Source organism: Rhinolophus sinicus, linkage group LG11 (genome assembly GCF_036562045.2).
Source record: "Rhinolophus sinicus isolate RSC01 linkage group LG11, ASM3656204v1, whole genome shotgun sequence".
NCBI lineage: Eukaryota > Metazoa > Chordata > Mammalia > Chiroptera > Rhinolophidae > Rhinolophus > Rhinolophus sinicus.
In genome coordinates this window covers 5,194,363-5,216,849 of record NC_133760.1, presented here as the reverse complement: position 1 = coordinate 5,216,849, position 22,487 = coordinate 5,194,363, and the positions used below count along the sequence as shown (strand labels likewise).

General features: G+C 53.0%; 1 protein-coding gene across 4 annotated transcripts; it reads left to right on the top strand.

Annotated features, from left to right (window-relative positions):
- The first annotated feature begins 952 nt into the window (after nt 1-952).
- Nucleotides 953-22,458, top strand: MYBPC2 (myosin binding protein C2). 4 transcript variants are annotated; one of them, XM_019741549.2, is made up of 28 exons: nt 953-1,532; nt 2,628-2,732; nt 3,239-3,325; nt 3,464-3,612; nt 4,037-4,154; nt 4,882-4,930; nt 5,087-5,146; nt 5,866-6,059; nt 6,330-6,462; nt 7,863-7,987; nt 8,078-8,183; nt 9,364-9,536; nt 11,166-11,331; nt 12,353-12,459; nt 12,779-12,808; nt 13,002-13,141; nt 14,140-14,299; nt 14,389-14,493; nt 14,919-15,107; nt 15,564-15,698; nt 17,178-17,345; nt 17,521-17,609; nt 17,706-17,901; nt 18,151-18,290; nt 19,066-19,225; nt 19,385-19,521; nt 20,799-20,985; nt 22,337-22,458. In XM_019741549.2, exons 1-28 carry the CDS (start codon nt 1,514-1,516, stop codon nt 22,345-22,347), a joined length of 3,438 nt encoding a protein of 1,145 aa, XP_019597108.2. In that variant the 5' UTR covers nt 953-1,513; the 3' UTR covers nt 22,348-22,458. The 4 variants fall into 4 exon arrangements, with proteins under 4 accessions (XP_019597108.2, XP_019597107.2, XP_074171546.1 ...); XM_019741548.2 differs by having other exon boundaries at nt 1,339-1,532; nt 3,236-3,325; XM_074315445.1 differs by having other exon boundaries at nt 1,340-1,532; nt 2,631-2,732.
- Nucleotides 22,459-22,487: the final 29 nt, after the last annotated feature.

The following is a 22,487-nucleotide window of genomic DNA, read 5'->3' as shown; positions in this document are numbered from 1 at the left end:
AGACAGACGATGGAAGAGGCAGAGTCAGACCAGGCTAAGCCTTGAAGGCCAGGGTAAGGGGCTTGAGCTACAGGCGCTGGTGGTTCAGTTCAATTTTTGTCTCTCTTCCTGACGACTAGAGTTCCTCCCCGCCCTCTCCCTGCTTCCTTTTCTGTCTGGGTCTCTAGCCTCCTTCCCTGGTTTTCTGTCTTCCCTCTCTGAATCTCACTCCTCCTCTCTCTGGATTTAGCTCTTGGGTTGGTAGGGCAGGGCGCTAGGGACCTGGTGTCAGCGCCGCCCTCCTGGCTCCAACAGCTCAACCAACATGCTAGGCCCGCGGGAGCGGCGTGGCAGTCCGCGTGGCAACCCGTGACGTCATATGGAGGCTGCCTCCGGGTTGGCTTAGTGTTCCCTGGAGGCGGGAAAGTTTCCGGCTCATAGGGGGTTTTGGAAAAGGGAGAGGGGGGGAGATGGTCCGGAAGAAAACCGGGAGGGACTTGTCTTTCGTCACACCGGATCCCTCACCCTGCGACACTCCACCCCCAGTCCTTCGCCTTAACCCCAAGCCCCCACACCCTTCCCCTCACACCCACCTCGTCCTCGTCTCAGAACACCTGGGGTCCACGAGATCCTCTCCTCCCCCAACCCCCTACCCCCACCCGGCGTCCAGCCACCACCCCCGCCATTAAGAAAGCCACAGGTCCCCCTGCCGGGAAGGGAGCCAACGTCCGGGCAGCCCTCCAGGGCCTTCCCGTCCTCCCGACCCGCCCCCGCTGGGGGCACCCACGCCTGGTGCCTGCCGCGCCCGCTCCCGGAATCGTCGCGGGGATTGGGCCGGGCGCTGTCCCAGAAGAGGCGGCGGCCAGTCCGGGGTCCCAGGTGACTGGGGCCCCAGGCCTTCCGGTGTGCCCACACTCAGGGGCGGGACTCCGGAGTCCCCAAGACTCGGTGCCCTCCCTGCGGTCACAGAGACCTCCCCCCTGCAGCCGTCCTGCATTCGCTGGGAAATCGGACCCTCCCTCCCGGCTCTGGTTTCTCCAAAAGTCCTGACTTGGCAGATACTAAGAATGGCTTTCTAGACCCTGTCTTCTCCCCACCCCCGAGCCACTCACCCACTTTAGACCCCAGCTCCTTCCTCTCCCTCCTCCTAGGACCCAGGAGTCCAGGCCGTCATCCTTGTCCTTTTCCCTGGGCCCAAGAATCTGGACCCCAGGTCGCTTCTGCCCCCAGACCCAGGAGTCCAGGAGCCCAGCACCTCCTTCTTTAGACCCAGGTGTCAGAACCCAGCCCCCTCCTCCCTGGGGACCTGGCATTCCGCCATCTCTCCTTGTCCAGCTGTTATTTCTCGCCCTTTAGAACAAGCGGGGCGGACTGTGAGGCGGCAGGGGAGGGTGGGAAGGCCCCCCAGATGCCCCCTGAAGCCTCCTGGGAGTCACGGCACTCCTTAAAGGGCTCCCTCTGGGGGCCCACCTGTCCTCCCTAGGGCCCAGCCGGACACAGCTGCGGTCAGAGGAGCAGGAGGAGATCCGCCGACATGCCTGAGGCAAAACCAGGTGGCTTTCAGGCCTCCCTCCCCTACATGGAGATGGGTCCTTGTTTCTGAATAGGGACGAGGGGCTCCTGTCTTTGGGGTTGGGAGAATGGGGTGCCTCCTCCGTGTGGTGCAGAGTTCCCACCCTTGCATGGCATGGGGGCCCCTTCCCTGTGTGGTGAGGGGGTTCCTTTCTCTGAGGAGAGTTGGGACGCCTATCTCTGTAGGGAGGGGGTTCCCTTCCCTGTGCAAAAAGGGGGTTCCTTTTTCTGTAGGGCATTGGGGGCCCATCTCTGGGCGCAGATGGAGAATCTCTGTGAATTTGAGCCCCTTTTCCGGATGGGGCTGGGAGTCCTGTGTGTGTAGATTGGGGAGTCTTTGCTTGGTGATTTGGGTTCCTCTGAATGGGGATCCGGCCACTTTTCTGAGTGAGGATTGGAGCCTTTCTCTGTAGGGGTAATGGGGCCCCTGTCTGCGTGGTGAAGAGAACTCTGTATGAGGATGAGGGGATCTCCTTTCTATGGGAATTGGGGCTTCCCCATGTTGGAATTAGGGGATCTTCTCCATAGAGGGGCTAAGCGCTTTTCTTTATGTGCAGATTTGGGCCCTTCTTTGAATGGGCCAGGGGAAGCATTTCTTTATATGGGGATGGGGCTTCTTCTCTATGGGAAGTAAACAGAAGAGAGAAGTCCACGGGGAGGGCTCCCTCCTCCCCGGGTGTCCGGACCACTGGCACCAGGCCAACCAAGCTGTACAGTGGGCGTCGAGCCCCTTACTGCAGCTGGGGTGGCCCACAGTGGGCCAGGAGCCAGCGGGCAGGGCAGGGCAGAGATGCTGTGGTCAGCACAAGGTGTTCTGTTTCCAGCCCAGGGGAAGAGCTAATTTTACCCCCAGGTCCCAAAAGGTCAGGGCCTGGTGGCCTGGGTGGATGAGACACAGCCCGCCTGAGGCAAAGGGAAACCTGATCCCACAGACTCTCGGGATCAGAGATAAATTTAATTTATCTGCACCGTCGGGACACCTGCCTGAGGGAGGAGGGGGCTGGGGCCTGGACTCCTGGATTCTGGAAGAGGAAAGTTGGTGCGCGTGCGCTCAGTTGTGAACATCTACCTCACAGCAGCCCCAAAGGCCCCCGAAGACAAAGATGCTGACAAACCAGCTCCCAAGGAGGCTCCCCCCGAGGAGGCTCCCCCCGAGGAGGCTCCCGCAGAGCCCCCCAAAGGTGAGATGGTGTCCAACAGGCTCAGCAGAACCTGGACCTCATCCCCAGGGTCCTCTCGCCCCTCGCCCCTAGGCACTTTCCCTGCCCTCCCGATGGCCCCTCCCCTGCTCAAAGCCCTCACAGCCCTCACAGCTCCCCAGCGCCCCCAGGACATAGGCCAGTGCCCCAGTGTGGCCTTCAAGCCCCACCCAGCAGCTCCCAGCTCAGAACGCCCTAGTCCATCTTTACACCTCTCCCACCACAAAGCCCCATCCAAGTCCCTCCAGTCCACCACCCTCCAGTTTACAGATGGGTAAACTGAGGCCCAAAAAGATGGGGTGGCCTGGCCAAGGTCACGCAGCCCCCTGGGTGACACATGGTCTTTCCCAGATCAGGAAAAGCCACTCTGCCCCATGGCCTTTGGCTTCTGAGCAGAGGGCCCCTCAATGGCTCTAAGCCCTGTCCCCAAAGTGGCCTGTTGCCCCTTTCCAGCCTACCTAAGGCCCCCTAATCCTGTCTCCCAGCAGATACCCCACCTGAGGAACAGTCCCCCACTGCTGAGGAGCCCACAGGCATTTTCCTGAAGAAGCCAGAGTCTGTGTCAGTGGAGAATGGTGAGGGGGCCTGGCGGGAGGAGGGGAAGGGAACCCAGACTCCTGGGTCTGAGAGAGAAGGCGCTGGGGCCTCCTAGCTTCAAAGTCCTCTCTATAGAGTCTCCCTTCCATCCTCTACCTCCTCCACCCCCCACCCAGGAAAGGATGTGGTGATTGTGGCCAAGGTGAATGGGAAAGATCTCCCCAGCAAACCAACCATCAAGTGGTTCAAGGGCAAGTGGATGGAGCTGGATATCAAGAGCGGGACCCGATTCTCCTTCAAAGAAACCCATGACTCTGCCAGCAACGTGAGGACCCCGTGGGATGCGAGGGCGTGGGGGCCAGGACTGGAGGTTGTGTCGGCCTCACTTCTCAGAAGGCCTGTGAACACCTGAGGTGTAATCATGGGCCTGGAGCCCCACAGATGGAGACTTGGACCTCCAAAGGTGGAAGTTATTCAGGGCTGCTTGGTAGAGGTTGTACTGGACAGGAGAGGAGAGTGTTTGGGTTTTGCATGTTGCTCTTGGGCACGGCATGTGCATCTCCAGAAAAGTTTCAGGGAATCAAGGACATGGGCTCCCAAGGTCAAGATTGTGTAGGCATGGGACAGCTGGCCTCTCCTGTGGGGCGGGGGTTGGGACTTGAAGGGAGAGTTGTGGGTGGGCTCTGGGGGATGTGGTGTGGCACTGAGGGGTGTACACGTGCACCCACACCCCTGGCCTCGGCCCCCAGGTGTACAACGTGGAGCTGCACATTGGGAAGGTGTTACTGGTGGACCGTGGCGATTACCGCCTTGAGGTCAAAGCCAAGGACATCTGTGACAGCTGTGGCTTCAACATCGACGTGGAGGGTGCGCTGGAGGGGGTGTAGGAGCCAAGGGTTGTGGGTTTGGGTTAGGGGAATAGATGTGGGGTGAGGTAGACACAAGGATTTAGAGAAGGGAGTACAGATTCAGGGGCCAGGGTATTCAAAATTGGGGAGAGAGTCTACAGGCTTAGAGCATGAGCGGGTGTAGATTTGGGGATGAGAGTGTTCAGAATTTTCAAGTGCTCTTGTGAAGGCTCAGAGGGCAAGTTTTGTAGATTCCACAGTCACAGCATAGAGGCTTGAGAAAGTATCAGTAAGGGCTTGGGAAGTGAAGGTGTCCAGGTTTACAGAGTAAGGGTGTATGGGTTTAGGGTGAGGGCGTACAGGATTAATGGGAAATTACACAGATATGGGGGTACATGTATGGAGTCCTGAGGGTGTACAAGCTCTGGGGGTCTGCAGCCCAGGATGTGTGGGGGCTTAAATATGGAGAGCATAGGGAATGAGTTTGCCCAGGCCTGAGGAAAAGGGAGTGTTGGCCCAGGTGTGAGGGGCAGTACGCTGCTGAGAGAGGGTGGTACTACATGGCAGCCAGGGAAATGAGTCTGCAAGTAGAGGGTGTGTGGGTGTCAGTGAGGGGGTGTGCTGGTGCAAGAGGTAAAAGAAAAGGGGCCTGGGATAGGTTGCACAGGCCTGGAGGGGTGCCTTTGGTCTTAGATCAGACCTTGCCTCCAGCTCACCTTCTCTCTCACCCCATTGCCTCTCCCCAGCGCCCTGTCAAGACTCCGCTGGGCAGACTCTAGAAGCCTTCAAGCGTTCGTGAGTAACCATGTACCCTGGGGAGAGGGGATGTCTCCCTGTGGAGGGGGAGTGTGGGAGAAGGGAAGATCGGGCAATGCAAGGAGTTGGGGACCCAAGGTGAGTCTAGGGGGACAGAGCCTCAGTGGAGTTCACACCCCCTCTCAATGGCCACAGGGGCGAAGAGAAGTCAGAAGACACGGGTGAGCTGGATTTCAGCGGCCTGTTGAAGAAGAGGTGAGCCCACCCCCCTTGACATAGAGAGAGGAGATGGGGGCTCAAGGAGGAGAAGGATGGTGGGTGAGGTCCCACTGCCCTTGTTGCTTCCCACTACCATCGATGGACCCCCTGCTCACCCCTCCACCACCTCCTCCCTCTACCCACTCCCTGCCCACTCAGCCACCTGTCCATTCACCCCTCCACCCACACCTACCCAACCATCTGCCCATCAATTCACCTACCTCCCCACCCTTCAACGCTTCATCCTCACGTCTACTTTCCTGCCCACTCAGGCTCCAGTTCACCTACTCACCCACTTGTTCACCCAACCAAACATCCATCTATCCATTTGTCTACACACCCACCAATCTCATTCATCCATCCAACCGGCTACCTGTTTATTAATCAACTAATCCATCCATCCAACTATCGGCCCATTTGCCCATCTACCCATCTGCCATTACACTCAGCCACCCAGTTCTGAATGAGGAAGGGATGGCACCTGATGTGGGGGTCCGAAATATCCCTCTGGGGCAATGTGCGGAACAGACTGGAGGGGAAGAGATTGGATGGAGCTCAGGAGGCCAGGGTGGAGGCTGGGGCAATGGTCCAGGAAGAAGAGAACACAGGATAACAGGCCTAGAGAGAGAAAGTGACTCAGGCAAGATGCACAGCAAGTGAGCAGAGAAGGCAGAGGGAGACCCCATGGTGGCCCAGCCTGCTCTCCCCACCCTCAGGGAGGTGGTTGAGCAGGAGAAGAAAAAGAAGAAAGATGATGATGACCTAGGCATCCCACCTGAGATCTGGGAGCTCCTGAAAGGGGCAAAGAAGAGTGAATACGAGAAGATCGCCTTCCAATATGGCATCACCGACCTCCGGGGCATGCTGAAGCGGCTCAAGAAGGCCAAGGTCGAGGTCAAGAAGAGTGAAGGTCAGTGTTGGCCTGAGGGGAGATGGGTCCTGCCTGTAGGAACCCCAGCTTTGTGGGTATTCGATATTTGGACCCTGGACCTATGTTTCGGAGGTCTCAATTTGAGGGATAATAGAATCCTGTTCTCAGAGACCTCCGAGTTTGTAGGAGGCTTCTTGATCTTGACCTTGGAGAGCCCATGGTCTGAGGAGAGAGACTTGGCAGCCCTGGGGATTAGCAGGGCAGTGAGAACCTCTCAGTTCCAGCCACCCCTTATTCCTCCATCTGCAGCCTTCATCAAGAAGCTGGATCCAGCTTACCAAGTGGACAGGGGCAATAAGATCAAGTTGATGGTGGAGATCAGTAACCCAGACCTTCCCCTCAAGTGGTTCAAGAATGGCCAGGAGATCAAACCAAGTAGCAAGTATGTGTGTGGGTCAGTGTCTGGGTGGGTGAGATCCAGGGCCCAGAGAGAGCGCCCAGAAATAACGCTGGCCACTTTTAACCAAGAAAGGGCACTGCATCACCCATATGAAAATTGCAAATACCTCAGTAGAAAAATAGACAAAGGCAAGAAAGACCAAGAATTCAGTTGAGAGGAAACCCAAATAGCCAATATGCTGTGAAGTACACATTCAACCTTGCCAATAACAACAATAATAATAATAACACAAATCAAAACAACAGTCTTTCTGCTCTCCAAATGGGCAGAAAGACTTTACAAAATGGTAAAACCCAGTGCTGGAGAAGACATAGGGAAATAGGTCCACAAATGCTGCTGGTGGGAATGTAAATTGCTGACTCTCCAAAAGGGCAGTGTATTAGAAAGCCTTTAGATTGTGCAATTCTAGGTATTTAGCGTAAGGGAATTACTGTGGTTATGCTTATTTAGCCACGAGGATGTTCACCAAAGCATTTGCTGTTGTAGCAAAACATGGAAAGCAACCAAAATGCACACTTTCATACTCAGGTGCTGTGCAGTCACTAAAAAAGATTCTGAAATGCATGTACTAACTTGGGAAGTTGTTCACAATTATTACACGCAGAAGCATAGTTCCCATTTCTGCTTCACAAAATGTTATTTACATATGTACAGATAAAAAGATTGGAAAGGCAGAGACCAAAATGTTTGCAGCAGTGATCTCTTGGTGGGACAGTTACGGATGTGTTCTTTTTAAATTATTTTTTTCCTTGGCTGTGTTTTCTAAATTTGTCATCATGAGCATTCTGGATAAGATAAAAAGTTCTATTAGTTAAGGTACAGGTTAAGTTGTGGTGACAGAGTTCCTAGAATACATTACTTTAAGTTAAAGAGAAGTTGTGTTTCTAGTTGATGGAGGCAGGTGGGCCAGCTCTCCTCTTAGAGACATTTCTGGGACCCAGTTTTCTTATTTTTGGCTACACCATTTCCTGTGGCATTGTCATCTGCATGACTGAAGCTGGGTGATGGGCACATCAGTGTCTGGCAGACAAGGAGGAAGGAGAAAAGGCCAGAGCAAGCAATTCAAAGTTGCAGATGACCTAGCAGTTACTCGCATCATATCCACTCATATTCTATTGGCCCACGCTCAGTAGTGCAGCCACCCCAGCTGCAAAGGAGGCTGGGAAATGTAGTTCTCTAGGCGGGTTGCTGTGTGCCACTGCTAAGTGGAAGGAGAAGATGGATATGGACAGTTAGCATTTTATCCCTGGTTATTTAAATAGTGGAAATTGGATCATCTATCCCCTCCTGCGTAATTTATCTCTGAGAGGGAGTGACTTGGAGGGAGAGGGTAGATCTACCTCAGGGCTAGGCTCTGGGTTGAGGTGAGATTTTTGCACCAGGTATGTGTTTGAGAATGTTGGTAAGAAGCGAATTCTCACCATCAACAAGTGCACCATGGCGGATGATGCTGCTTATGAAGTCGCTGTCGCTGATGAGAAGTGTGTCACCGAGGTCTTTGTCAAAGGTGAAGCCGGGATTTGGACCTGAGCTTGGGGATTAGGGTTCTGGAGAGATCCTGAAACTGCTGACTTCCAGTCTCCACTATGCCCCACAGAACCGCCAATCCTGATTGTGACGCCCCTTGAGGACCAGCAGGTGTTTGTGGGCGACCGGGTGGAAATGGCAGTGGAAGTGTCGGAAGAGGGAGCCCAGGTCATGTGGTAAGTGACTCTTGAGTCCTGATCGCCACACAAGTGCCCACGGCTTCTTTGCATCAACCCTGATTTTTACGGTCTCTCGTGGAGACTTTGGATCTTTACCCAGTAGTTACTAGTAGTCAGCTTTTCTCTATAAATCCTGACCTTCACCCAGGACCTCCAGAAATTCTACAAGAACTCCTGACTTATACTCATTCCATCCTTTTCAGGGTCCTTTTCCTGATCCCTGCTATTTCAGATTCATTAAATTATTTATTCATCTATTCAACCAATCATCCATCCTTTGGTCTATCCACTCACACATCCACCCATCTGTCCCCACACCCACTCATCCATCCATTCATCTACCCTTCCATCCCATTGATCAGTCCATCCATCTACATATCCATCCATCTATCCATCCACCCACCCATCCACTAACCCACCTGTCTACCCATTCATTCTTCCATCACATCTACTCACCCATCCAACAAATACTTACTGAACACCTATTGTGTGATGGCACTCTTCTACATATTGGAAATATAATGGAGAGAAGCTGTATCAACATGGTACCTGCCCTCATGGAGTTTATAATCTGGTAAATTGCTGTGGTGTATATGTATAAGAGGTGGAGACAGGTTATTAGTCATGTCATCATATGACTATATATGAAAGTTCTATTTTCTGACAAGTGTTTCAGAGGAGCAGTGACTGATGCTGTAACCACTTTTTAACAGGAAGAAGGGACTCAGGAAGTCAGGGAAGGCTTCCTGGAGGAGGTGACGATTGAGATGGAATTTGAATGATGAGGAGGTAGAAGTGCAGTGGGAAGGGAGGAGTGTTCCTGATAGAGGAACCACCACTTACATAGGCCACGATATTTGACATCTTTCTGTGATCCCAGGACTTCCTTCATGCTCTGACCTCTCTACATGACCTCTTTTTGTGCTCCATCACCTACAACCAGGACCTTGAGGCATCTATCTCCCTGTGACCCATGACCTCCTCTTTTTTCTCCCCTTGACCCCCACCTGTGACCCACCCATTCAAGATGACTCTGCCAACCTTAATCTCTCCTCCCTCCCTTCGGACTCCTGACCCCTGCTCAGGACTGTCTCTCTGGCCCCTGACTCACCCTCTGATATCCAGACCCAGGGCTGTGTGGACCCCTCACTTCCCCCTTCATGTCCCCTCCACCCAGGATGAAAGATGGCGTGGAGATGACGCGGGAGGATTCCTACAAGGGGCGGTTCCGCTTCAAGAAGGATGGAAAGCGTCACATTCTCATCTTCTCGGAAGTGAGCATGGAGGATAGGGGTTGCTATAAGGTCATGACCAACGGCGGCCAGTGCGAGGCCGAGCTCATTGTGGAAGGTATGGGGCCTTCAGGTGGGGCTGGGGCCGCACTGAGCATGCTTCTCTTCTCAACTCAAAAGTTGCCCAGGCCCTAAATCTCACAGTTGTCCCTGACGCCCGTCTTTGCCTCATACCCTACATGGAATTCACCAGCAAGTTCTGGTGGCTCCGCCCTCAAAGGAGATCTGAATCTAAGCACTTCTCCCCACCTCCACGGCCCTCCTCTGGCCCAGGTCTCCATCCCCTCATGCCTGGACTATTGCAGTAGTCTCCTTACTGGTTGCTCTGTTTCTATACCTGCCCCCCACCCCCCACCCACACACATACCAGCCGGAGTGATCCCTATAAAACGTTAAGTCAGCTTGTGGAAACTGAACACATTCTGTAGTCTAGGTGACAGTATTGTACCCACATCCATTTCCTGGATTGAATACTGGATTGTAGTTATCTAAGATGTCACCATTGGGGGAAGCTGGGGGAAGTGTACACAGGTCTCTATGCGCTATTTTTGTAAACTCCTGTGAATCTATAATTCTTTAAATATAAAAAATAAAAAATAAAAATAAAAACTCAATTCATTATAGGCCAAACAAATTATGGTATATTCATATGTAGCCATAAAAAAGGACACTTTTTAAATTTATTGTTGTGGAAGGATTTCCAAGATACAGTAAGTCCTCACTTAATGTCGCCGCTAGGTTCTTAAAACTGCAGTGAAATGACATATCATGAAACCAATTTTACCATAGGCTAATCAACATAAACAAGAGCTAAGATCAATGTTATAACAAAATAACATTGAAAAAAATGACTTTATTCAAGGACCTGCTTTTGGGTGAAAAAACAAATGTATTACTGTTTGTATAAGGGGGAAAAGAGAGGAAGGAAGGAAGGAAAGAAGGAAGGAAGGAAGGAAGGAAGGAAGGAAGGAAAGAAGGAAAGAAGGAAGGAAGGAAAGAAGGAAGAAAAGAAGGAAAGAAAAGGGAAAAAGAATGTATATGCACATTTGCTTTCATAGCTGTAGACTGTCTGGATGATGCCTTTGGAGAAGGGACCTAGATCTGCATGATTAGAAGTGGTTGGGTGTGAGATTTCCCCCTCTGTATGTAAATCCTCTTGTCATTTTATTTTTAAACCATGTAAATGCATTGTTTTTTTGGGGGAAAATTTAAATGTAAATCAGATCCCAGCTGTTTTCCCACCACCCTACTGCCTCACTCAAAGTCAACGCAAAGTCCTTTCCGTGACCTCCAAGGCACATGATCGGGCCCTGTCTGCCCCACCCATTTCATCTACCACAGTCACCTCGCTCATCTGCACTGGCCTGTTGGCTGTTTACATACCAACAAGCCTGCTTTGCTTCACAGGACCTTTGCACATGCTGTTCCTGTTACCTGGGGACTCCTGCATCCTCCTGTGGACCCCTCCCTGTCTTCCCTCATGCCCTCTTCTTATACATTTATGTGTTTCCCTGTTCACTGTCTGTCTCCCAGCTAGAATGGGAGGTCCACAAGGCCAGCAGTTGATTCTGGGTTCATGGCTGTATCCCCAGTGCCTGGAACAGTCTTTGGCACATAGTGGGTGCTCACAAATATTTGTGAGGCGACTGAAGCTGTGACAGCCCCATCTCCTTCTCTCCTTGTCCAGAGAAACAGTTGGAGGTCCTGCAAGACATTGCCGATCTGACGGTGAAGGCCTCAGATCAGGCCGTATTCAAGTGTGAGGTGTCTGATGAGAAGGTGACGGGCAAATGGTATAAGAATGGGATCGAAGTTCGGCCCAGCAAGAGGATCACCATATCCCATGTGGGCAGGTGCGGAGTAGCCTGGGGAGGTGGCTGGGGGGTGGGGTGTGTATCAGCTAGCTCTAGCTGCAGAACAACTAACCCCAGACTTAGTGGTTTAAAAGAACAAGGATTTATTTAATTGTGAATCTGTGGGTTGGTGGGAGGCTGGCTGATTTAGGATTGCCTTTCTTGTGCCTCTGTGGTCAGCTGAGTGTCAGCTCTGCTGAGCTTGTGATTTATCAGGACCTCAGCTGGGAGAACTCGGCTGCTTCTGCTCTGGTCCTTGTGAGGCCTCATCTCCTAGTCGCGCTAGTCCTGGCATTGTCACGTGGCAGAAGCAGGGGTCCCAAGAAAGTGCCAGGGAACAAGGCCTCTGTGGCCTGGGCTGGGAACAGTCCCCATGTTACTTCAGTCATATTCTATTGGGCAAAGGAGTCACAGGCTGCAAGGTCTCATTGCCAGGGCATGGAAACAGGGCGAGCAAAATCTGTGGCCATATTTGCAGTCTACTACAGGGGCGCTAGCTAAGGAAATAGGGGCTGGAATTCAACAGGTAGCACATGGACACCCGAGAGAAATACCTGGTTATCTGGGGAATGCAGAGAGCCACCATGATGTCCATAGAACGTTGAGTCCTGGTGGGTTTCCTGACAAAAGGTTTTGGTGAATGTAGTCTTTCTCCAGAGATTGTCAGGAGGGGATCAGGAGGGCTCAGCTGCCCACTTCCAAGTGTGAGGAACCCTGCCTGCTGGTGGTGTCAATAATGGCAAGACTGAATCCTAAAGCTTAAAGGGCACTCACTATATGCTTTACAACCCTGGTGTAGATTATTATCCTTGCCTCTATTTTATAGATGAAGCAACCGAGGCACAGAGAGGTTAAGTATCTTGCCCCAGGTCACACAGCTAGTAAGGGGCAAAGCTGAGATTTGAATCCAGCATTCCAGAGCCTAGAATGTGGACATGTAGATGCACTGAGGAGGGTGTTTCTCCATGGTGACCCCCAGGTGACCTGGTCTGACTCCTTCTCTATGCCCCCAACCCCTTAGGTCCCACAAACTGGTGATTGATGATGTCCGCCCTGAGGATGAGGGAGATTACACATTCGTGCCGGATGGCTATGCCCTGTCCCTCTCAGCCAAGCTCAACTTCCTGGGTGAGGAGGCCCCTTCGTTTTCCCCCAGGGTCTGTATGCTCCCCTCAGGACTAAGTTTCCCTGACTGCACACTTGGGGAGATAGCGGGCATCTGCTGATCACGGGGGCAGTCAGATGAGAAGATGAGGGAGAGCACTGTATATATTGCAGAGTGACCATGTGGGAGATACATGAGACAAGGGACACTCGTGGTCCTGAACCCACCCTAGCACCCAAGGTCTCAGGGTGATGCCAGACACCCCTCTGCCTCTGGGGTGTGATGGTGGGATGAAGGGCCCACTGGATTCACACCTGACCTTTCAGTCTTCTGTTTCCCCAGAAATCAAGGTGGATTACGTCCCCAAGCAAGGTAAGGGCCAGGGGCTGCTGTGGTAACCATGGCCTGGGCTCCCAGGTCTGAGGGAAGAGGGGCTGGGGGCCTGAACTCCTGAGTCTCTAAGGCTGGCTGTTGGAACCCAGCTTCTCCAGAGATTGTCGGGAGGGGATCAGGAGGGCCCAGCTGCCCACTTCCAAGTTCCCCAGAATCTCTTTTCTGCCACCAGAGCCACCAAAGATCCACCTGGACTGCTCAGGGAAGACCACAGAAAATACAATTATGGTTGTGGCTGGAAACAAGCTGAGGCTGGACGTGGCCATCACAGGGGAGCCCCCTCCTGTTGCCACGTGGTTGAAGGGGGATGAGGTATGGTGGAGCTTCCCCTATCTGTCTCTCTCAGCTCTGCTGGGTGACTTTAGGCAAGTTGCTTTCCCTCTCTGAGCTTCAGTTTCATTGTAAAATGAGGATTGTGGTTCCTTCTTCGGAGAGTTGTTTTGAAGATTGGCAATTATATTTGTCCATCATGCGGTACTGTCCTAGCACATAGTGGGTGTTCCATCCATCCATCCATCCATCCATCCATCCATCCATCCATCCATCTTTCCATTCATCAATTAATTGATTAATTCATCCATCCATCCACTCATCCAGTAATTAATCAATTTGTCAATTTATCCATCAACCAACACAGTTGTCCATCCATCCATCCAACAAATATTTTCACCTTGTATGTTCCAGGCCCTGGGACAGTTCAATTTTTCTTCTCTCCTCTGGGCTCCAGTTTCCTCTTCTGTAAAAGGGATAGACTCAGTCTTCATTCATTCCTTCGCTCAGCAAACACCCCCTGAGCTTTCCTCTATGCCAGGCTCTGTGCATAGGCATTGAGGATACAGCCATGAATCAGACGCAGCCCCCGCCTTCCCGGAGCCCTCACTTTGGGAGAGAGGCAGACACGTGCCCAAACAGTCACAGTCCATGGTGATCGGGGATGAGATATAAAGGGAGGTACTGGAATCCAGGGGATGGGACCATCACTTTCAGCTGAGGGCATCCAAGAGTGCTTCCTGGAAGAGGCGACTTCTGGGCAGGTTCTGAAGGATGGGTAATAGTAGAGGAGACAGAAAAGTGGGTCAGGGCATTGCATGCAAAATCCTGAGGATGAGCCAGTCCAGTGTTTTTAATGAAGGGTGGTGTTTGGAGGGCGAGGAGGGCAGTAGGGAGGAGTGATGAGGCTGGTGCAGGTCCAACAGGTCCTCTACTGCCGGCCCTTGTGCATGGTGTGGTGATGGGGAGGCACTGGAAAATTCCTAGCAGGGGAGGGGCAGAGGCAGGTCTGGGCAAGGCCACCTGGCGGCTGTGTCCAGGTGTTCTCAGCCACCGAGGGCAGGATCCGCATCGAGAAGCGAGTGGACTGCAGCAGCTTCGTGATTGAGAGTGCCCAGCGGGCAGATGAGGGCCGCTATACCATCAAGGTCGCTAACCCCGCTGGCGAAGACGTGGCCTCCATCTTCTTGCGGGTTGTGGGTGAGCAGAGAGAGCCGAAGGGGCTGAGCTTGGGGGTGGTTTCCCCGAGGCCATCAGGGTCCCCCTGACTCTCCTGCCTCCCACTCCAGATGTCCCAGACCCCCCAGAGGCTGTGCGCGTTACTTCGGTTGGAGAGGATTGCGCCACTGTTGTCTGGGAGCCACCCAAGTATGATGGGGGGCAAGCAGTCACCGGTGAGTCCCTGTGTGCCAGAGTTCCCATGACCTCTGACCTCTTTTACCCCTGATTTCCCTTTGACCTCCAAGAGTCCTTAGCATTCTCAGTGACCTCCCCCCTCTGGGGCCTGGTTTCCTCCTTTGACATCTTGCAATCCCTTCAGTCTTTGCATCAATTTTTACTCCCTAACGACCTGGGAATCCTCATTTTGGCCAATAGCCTGGGATTTTCTGTGACCCCTGACCCTGATTCATGACCTGTGACTCTGCTTAATCCCTGAGCCCATGACCTCTGACTGCTCTGTGATCTTGAAATCAACCCAAGATTCATGGCTTCAGGTCTCTCTGGGCCATGTAACCTTTGACTCACTGCCCCAGCTGACCTGTGACCCCTCCATGGCCTCTCCACGACCACCCACGCCTCTCTGCTTGCGGCAATCCAGGGTACCTCCTAGAGCGGAAGAAGAAGGGGTCTCATCGCTGGATGAAGCTGAACTTTGAGGTCTTTACGGAGACAACCTATGAGGTCACCAGGATGATTGAGGGCGTCCTGTACGAGATGCGGGTCTTTGCTGTCAATGCCATTGGGGTGTCCCAGCCCAGCGTCAACTCCAAGCCCTTCATGCCTATTGGTGATGCCCCTCTACACCTCACTGAACCCCCACCTCTAACCCATGCCCTGCCTGTCATTGATCTCTGACCCTACACCCTGGCCTTTGACCCTATGGAATCTGCTGACTTCTGTCCTCTCTCCTCCAACAAACTAACACATTGACCCCCAGGCTCACCCACCCTCCTGACCTAGTATATCAGCTTCCGACCTCTATGCTCCTGGACTCTGTGCTGTGGCCTGGATAGCCCACTGACCTCTGAGCTAGCAGACTAACACCTATCCCTGCCCTTGGAGACCTCACTATCCCTTGATATCTTGTTTTAATGACCCTTGTGACATGTCCTTGCTCATTGACCTTTGGCCTACCATATTGATCGATTTTCTGACCAGTAACTCCAACTCTGACCCCTGATCCTCCCTGCTGACCCCTGACCCCTCATTTACTCCCACCTCCCCTTTCTCTGGATCCTTACAGCTCCCACAAGTGAACCCCAACACCTAACAGTGGAGGATGTGACAGACACCACCACCACCCTCAAGTGGAGGCCCCCAAATAGGATTGGGGCAGGCGGCATCGATGGGTATATGGTGGAGTACTGCCTGGAGGAGTGTGAGTGACACTGTCTGGCCTGGTGGGGGGCAGGGGCTCACATGGACCCTAGTGGGTATCCAGTCCAGGGCACTGAAAAGAGGGCAGTGCAGGGACTCGTCTCTGGTGCAGTGTGCTGCCTTGTGGTTTCTCTACTGAACGTGAATTCCTGGGATGGGAGGGGTCAAGCCAGGCCCCCAGTGACCAGCTTTTCCTCTCTTCTTCCCTTCGCCCTTCTCTTCCTCCCTTCCCTACACCCGTCCTCCACACAGCAATACTTTTTCATCTATCCATCTATCCTTCCATCCAAGTATTTACTACCTACATTCTTTCTTCCCATCCATCCATCCATCCATCCATCTTTCCTTTCTTTTCCCCTTCCTTCCCCCCTCTTTTATCTCTCCCTCCCTCCCTACTTCCCTCCCTCCCTCCCTTCCTTCCTTCCACTGCCCACCTAGTCATCCATCCAATCATCTCCCTAAAAATATTTTGGATCATTCAACTGTCCATCTCTCCAGTAACATTTTTTTAATCAATAAATCTCTCTTTACCATCATCTTTCTCCGCCCCCCTTCCTTCCTTCTCTCCACCCATCCATTTATCTGTTTGACCATCTAACCATCTATCTATTGTCTCTCCATCCATCCATCCATCTATCCATCCATCCATCCACGTGTTCATCCAACCACTCATCCATATTTCCACACATCCAACTCTCCATCCTCCATGGAACAAATATGTATTGAGCACTGACTCCGTGCCAGGCCCAGTGCCGTGGCTATGGGGCAATCTCCAACATGGTCATCCCACTGGGAATACAGACAAGATCATCTTGACACCATGTCCCAGGCCTTAAAGTCAGACAGGTGTGGGTTCCAATCCTGCCCCTACACTTTCTAACTGTGTGACCTTGGGCAGGTCTCTGAGCCTCAGTTTCTTCATTTAAAGATGGTGGACAGTTCCCATCTTGACAGGGTACAGTGATGACTGCATTTGGTAATGCAAGCACATGACGGATGGTAGGACTCTGGTCAGCTTCTTCCCTTTTCCTCTTCACATTGCTCTTTACCCCATTCCTACCCTTGGCAACCCCTCCCCAATCTGTGTCATCACCACCCTGATGCTTCAGAACCTACTCTTGTTAGACTTTACTCTGTTGATTGTTGGTCTGACTTACACTGGTTCACCAACCCATGGCAATAAATTCAAAATGGAAAGGCACTTGTCACAGGGGCAGGAAATTGAGGAACTGTCTCTAAGCACTACTCTCAATTCCTTTCCCTCTCTGAACCTCAGTTTTCTCATCTCTAAAATGGGAACAACATAGGGTGGCAGTGGGAATGATGAGCTAATGTGTGCGCCACTCTTCGAACCTGGTCATAATAAGTGCTTAATAAATAACTATCTGGTGCTAGTTCAGTGTGCGGGATGGGATAACAAGCTGAGGGACTTGCAGAAAGGTGTTGAGGGAAGGTTGTCAGCATCGCTCCTCTCCCATAGCTGAAGACTGGATCCCGGCTAACACGGAGCTCGTCGAGCGCTGTGGCTTCACTGTCAAGGATCTTCCCACAGGAGCGAGAATCATCTTCCGGGTCGTTGGGGTGAACATAGCAGGGCGCAGTGAGCCAGCCACCCTGGCTCAGCCAGTCACCATTCAGGAGATTGTGGGTGAGCAACCCCTGACCCTGCCCCTGCCCTTCTAAAGACCAAGTTGGTGTCATTCAGCCTGCCCTTCCCCGCCGTCATTAGGGCGCCCCCTACAACCTCGTCACCATGGTCTCCCCATCCCTCCCGCAAGTGTCCCCAGCCCAGCGCTGAGCCCTCCCTGTGTTTGTGTCCTCAGAGCAACCCAAGATCCGACTCCCCCGCCATCTCCGCCAGACTTACATCCGCAAAGTGGGGGAGCAGGTCAACCTCCTCATCCCCTTCCAGGTGCGTGGGTTGGTGTTGGGGTCAGGGGTCAGCTCATGCTGGCGAGACCCCAGCTGACCTCTGCTCCCTGTTGCCGCCTGCCCTCGCCCCCCGCAGGGAAAGCCGCGGCCCCAGGTGGTGTGGAAGAAGGCCGGGGCGCCTGTGGACTCCTCCCGCGTGAACGTGCGCACCAGCGACACGGACACCGTGTTCTTCATACGGCAGGCAGCGCGCTCGGACTCCGGGGAGTACGAGCTGAACGTGCAGATAGAGAACATGAAGGACACAGCCACCATCCATATCCTGGTCGTGGGTGCGCAGTGGGGGCCGGGCCGGGCTACCATGGGCCAAGTGGGGATGGAGGGAGGGAGGTGAGAGGAGGACGGCTCAGGAGGAGGGGGGGAAGAGACGGAGTGGGGTGTGTATGAGGAGAACGGAGTAAAATGGTGAGGAAACTGGAGTGGGGGGAAGGCCTAAGCGATCAGAATAGGGATAGGAGGTGAGGAGGTTGGCATTGGAGAGGACACCTGGGCTGGCATGTAACAACCACCCCCTCTTCCAGAAAAGGCAGGGCCACCAATGAACGTGATGGTGAAGGAAGTGTGGGGCACTAATGCCATGGTGGAGTGGCAGCCCCCCAAAGATGACGGGAACAGTGAGGTCACGGGGTACGTCATCCAGAAAGCCGACAAGAAAACCATGGTGAGTCCAGAGCGGCCTGGGGCAGAGTGGGGTGAGCCAGGGGTGGGAGGAGAAAAGCTGGCTGATTGTCAGAGCAGATGCTGCTGTACTCATTTCCCAACTGGGGAAACCAAGGCACCGAGAGATTGGGAGGATGGGCTGGGGCTGGGAGGGAAGACTTTTGGCTGAGATTTGGTGCATGATGGGTTTTCTTTTTCTCTTTTTATGGAGGTAAAATTCATATAACAAAATTAAGCATGAACCATTTTAAAGTGGCATTTAATACATTCCCCGTTGTGCAACCACAACCTCTTATCTAGTCCCGAGACATTTCCATCACCCAGAAGGAAACCCTGTGCCCACTAAGCAGTCACCCCGCCATTCCCTCTCTCCCAGGCCTGCCAACCACGGATCTGCTTTCTCTCTATGAATTTGCCTATTCTGGACATTTCCTATGAAAGCAGCGCCAATAGGTAGCCTTTTGTGCCTGGCTTCTTTCACTCGGCCTCATGTTTTCTAGGTATCAGTGCTGCACTGTAGCAGGTGTCAGTGCTTCATCCCTTTTCATGGCTCTGGGCTAACATTCCATGGTTTGTAGCTACCACATTTTGAGTCTCCCTTCACCTGCTGCTGGGCACTTACTTGGGATGTCCCATCTTCCAGTCATGTGAATGGTGCTGTTGTGAATCGTGGCTTTTCTTAGCTCTGCGCACACTTTGGTGTGCTTTCCTCATCTCCTGACTCTTCTTGTGTCTGTGTCTCCAACTGTCCCGGCCCCTCCGTGTCTCCACACTAGGAGTGGTTCACCGTCTATGAGCACAGCCGCCCCACCTGCTGTACCGTGTCCGACCTCATCATGGGCAATGAATACTATTTCCGCGTTTTCAGTGAGAACATTTGTGGGCTCAGCGACTCCGCTGGCCTCTCTAAGAATACAGCCCAGATCCTGAAGACAGGTATCACCACTGACCTCCGTGTGGTCCGGTCCCCCTTATTGGCTGGGGTCTGACCGGGACTTCTCTGCACCCCCCCACACACATACTCAAGGTTAATGGCACCTGGTGATGGTTGGGGGGCAGTCAGGATCAGCTGCCTTACAAGTGCATCTCCCCCAGGTATCAGCTGGAAACCACTTGAGTACAAGGAGCATGACTTCCGGACGCCTCCCAAGTTTCTGACGCCGCTGCTGGATCGGGTGGTCGTGGCTGGTTATGCTGCTGCTCTCTACTGTGCCGTCAGAGGCTACCCGAAGGTGCCGTGTGCGCGCATGCGTGTGTGTGTGCCCGTGGAGGGAAATGTTCGCCAAGATGAAGCCCCACGCCTCCCGCCATACTGGCTCTTCCTCCCTGACTTCTCTCTCCTCTTTTAACCCACTTCCTGTCTCTCTCCTCTTCTGACTAGAGCCCAAGTCTCAGATCATTGCACTCAAATTTCCCTCCAAAACAGAAACCTTGGGGGGGCAGGGCGGAGTGTCTAAACCTCCAGGGCCTGTTGTTTCTTCCTGTGCCACCAGGTTTCATGACTGCTTTTTGGGAACATGGACACTTGTGGCTCACCTGGACCAGGGGTTGGCAAACGGTACTCGGTGGGCCAAAGCTACCTGCCACTGGTTTCTCTAAATAAAGTTTTATTGGAACACGGCCCTGCATACTTGCATAGTGTGCATGGCCACAGAGACCACAGGACCCACAGAGCCTAAAATATTGACTACCTGGCCCTTTACAGACAGTTTGCCACCTTCTGGTCTAACATGCTAAGATTTTAGCTTCGGCCCCTATAACCACACTGTGGATTCATTAGTTCACCTCCTCCGTTTCTATCTCTCTGCATTGTTCTCTAAATCCTCCACTTACTCATTTACTCCACTCATTTATTCATCTCCCAATCCATTCATTTACTCAGTTCATGCATTCATTGCATTTGTTTATTTACATCATTCACTCCATTTATTCTTTCAACACACGTTTGGGGGCTTTGTATGTGCTGATGAATCAGACAGGAAGACTGACACTAATTCAAAGTCACACAAATGACTACAAAATTATAAAGGGTGGCAAGTGTGCCAGAGAAGTGCAGGCAGTCATGAGTGTGTGGAAAAGGCCTTTGGGCTCCAGCCCAGGGGCCAGGGAGTGACATGTGAGCTGAGACCTGAGACAGGAGAAAAGAGGAGGGGAGAGCAGAATTAGAAGAGGGAACAGCCAGTGCCAAGGTCCTGAGGTGGGAACCTGTCCCATGTGTTTCAGGAACAGCGAGGCGGCCAGTGTGGTTAGAGCAGAGGGAGGGAAGAAGGGGAGTGGGAGGTGAGACCAGAGGAGTAATTAGGGCCCTGTGGGCTGCAACGAGGAGTGAGCTCTTCCTCTTACAGAAGAAGAGACTGAGGGTCAGAGAAGTGACTAGTCCAAGGTCATCCAGACAAAATTAGGAAGTGGCACAGCCAATATTAGACTCCAACTCTCCCTGCCAAGGCCCGTTGGACATGACCCAGGGGACACTTTCTAAGCTGGCCTCCTCTCCCACTCCTCTTAACAGCCGAAGGTAGTCTGGATGAAGAACAAGATGGAAATCCGTGAAGATCCCAAATTCCTGATGACCAACTACCAGGGGATCCTGACACTGAACATCCGCCGACCATCCCCCTTTGACTCGGGGACGTACTCCTGCCTGGCTGTCAATGAGCTGGGGGAGGCACTGGCCGAGTGCAAGCTGGATGTCCGAGGTGAGGAGGTGGCGTCCCGGCCCCTCTGCCTGGCTGACCTATACTCATGCCCTTTACAAAGCTAAGTGGAGGCCCTGCTCTGAGCAGAGCTGAGGTCAGAGCTGTCAGATGGGGCCCTCCAGGAGGAGGAGTGGGAAACCGGAGTCAGACCCAAGAGGAATGACGCAGGGTGACGGGTCGGAGTGAAGGCAACACAGGGCATCGGAGTGGAGGTGGAGGGAGCACCTGACTCAGCCTGGGCAGCTGTCCAAGGTTTCCCTTGGAAAACCTTGGAGTTGAAGGACAAATAAGTGAATGAGGGGAGCTTAGCAAATGATCGCTAAGTCTTCCAATGGGCAGATATGTGGACACAGCGTCAAAGCAAACATGGGTGGTGGCCCAGGACTGGGAGCCATGGGAACCCAGTAAAACCGCTCCCCCCCACCCCACCCCCCGCACAGCCTGTCCTCAAACTCTGTTCCTCCTGCCTCCGCCCTGTCCCCTCCTCTCAGCCCCACCCTTGTTCGTCCTTTCTCCTGAATTCTTACCCAGCCCCTCCCCACCTCCGTCTCTCTCTCTCCAGTCCACCACATAGGGCTCTACAGGGCTCTCTCTATGCAGGGTTGACCTGCCTTGCCTGGACACCCCAGCAGCCCTGGAGCCCCTCAGCCTCATGTCAGCATCCCGCATCTGGCACCCCCACCCCTCTCCAGCCTTACGTGCTCGTTTTCTTCCACACTGTTCCAGTCACACCAAGCTGTTGGCAGTTGGACAAACTGGCTATGCTTCCTCCTGCCCCTGGGACTTTGCATATGCTGTTCCCTTTATATGGAACACTCTTCCTCACCTTCCCAACCCTGGGCTCCCATCCATCAAATATTTGCCACTAACCAAGTCCCTCAGAGGCGGCTTTCATAGTCCCTCCCTGACTGTGACTTCCCCTGGCCCTGATGACAACCTAGCAGATAGAAGTGGCCACAAAGGCTCAGAGGGCACACTCTCCCAGCTTTCACATCGTCATTCTTGCAGGCTGACTCAATTTCTTATGTACTGCTGTCCCCTTTATCAACAATTGAATCAGCAATTGAATATCCCCGTTTCAGGATTCCAGAGACGGCTTGTCGTCCACAGCTGCTCAGAAATCCCTGATCAGAATGTTCAAGTTTGGGGTTCAAAACTACAGTAATTACTGGCACCATGATGTTGTGTTGGCCACCCATGTGGGGGGTGGAGCAGAGTGGTAAAGGGGAGACTTGCTCCCCCTGCTGGTCAAGTAATCCAGCCGGCAAAAAGGCCTGGCAAGGGCACAGGCATTGGGGAAGCCAGGTCCCTGCGGTCCCCCTTACCCACCCTTTTCTCGTGTCCTCCACAGTGCCGCAATGAAGCTCTCTTTCACCAGTTCGGATAATTGGCTGCTGAGTTCTAACCTGGACCTCCCAAACAGTATTTCCCTTTTCTGAATCATCACTGAGAAGATAAATAGTCTTGTCTGGAGTTGCACTTGTCTGTTCTTGAATTTGTAG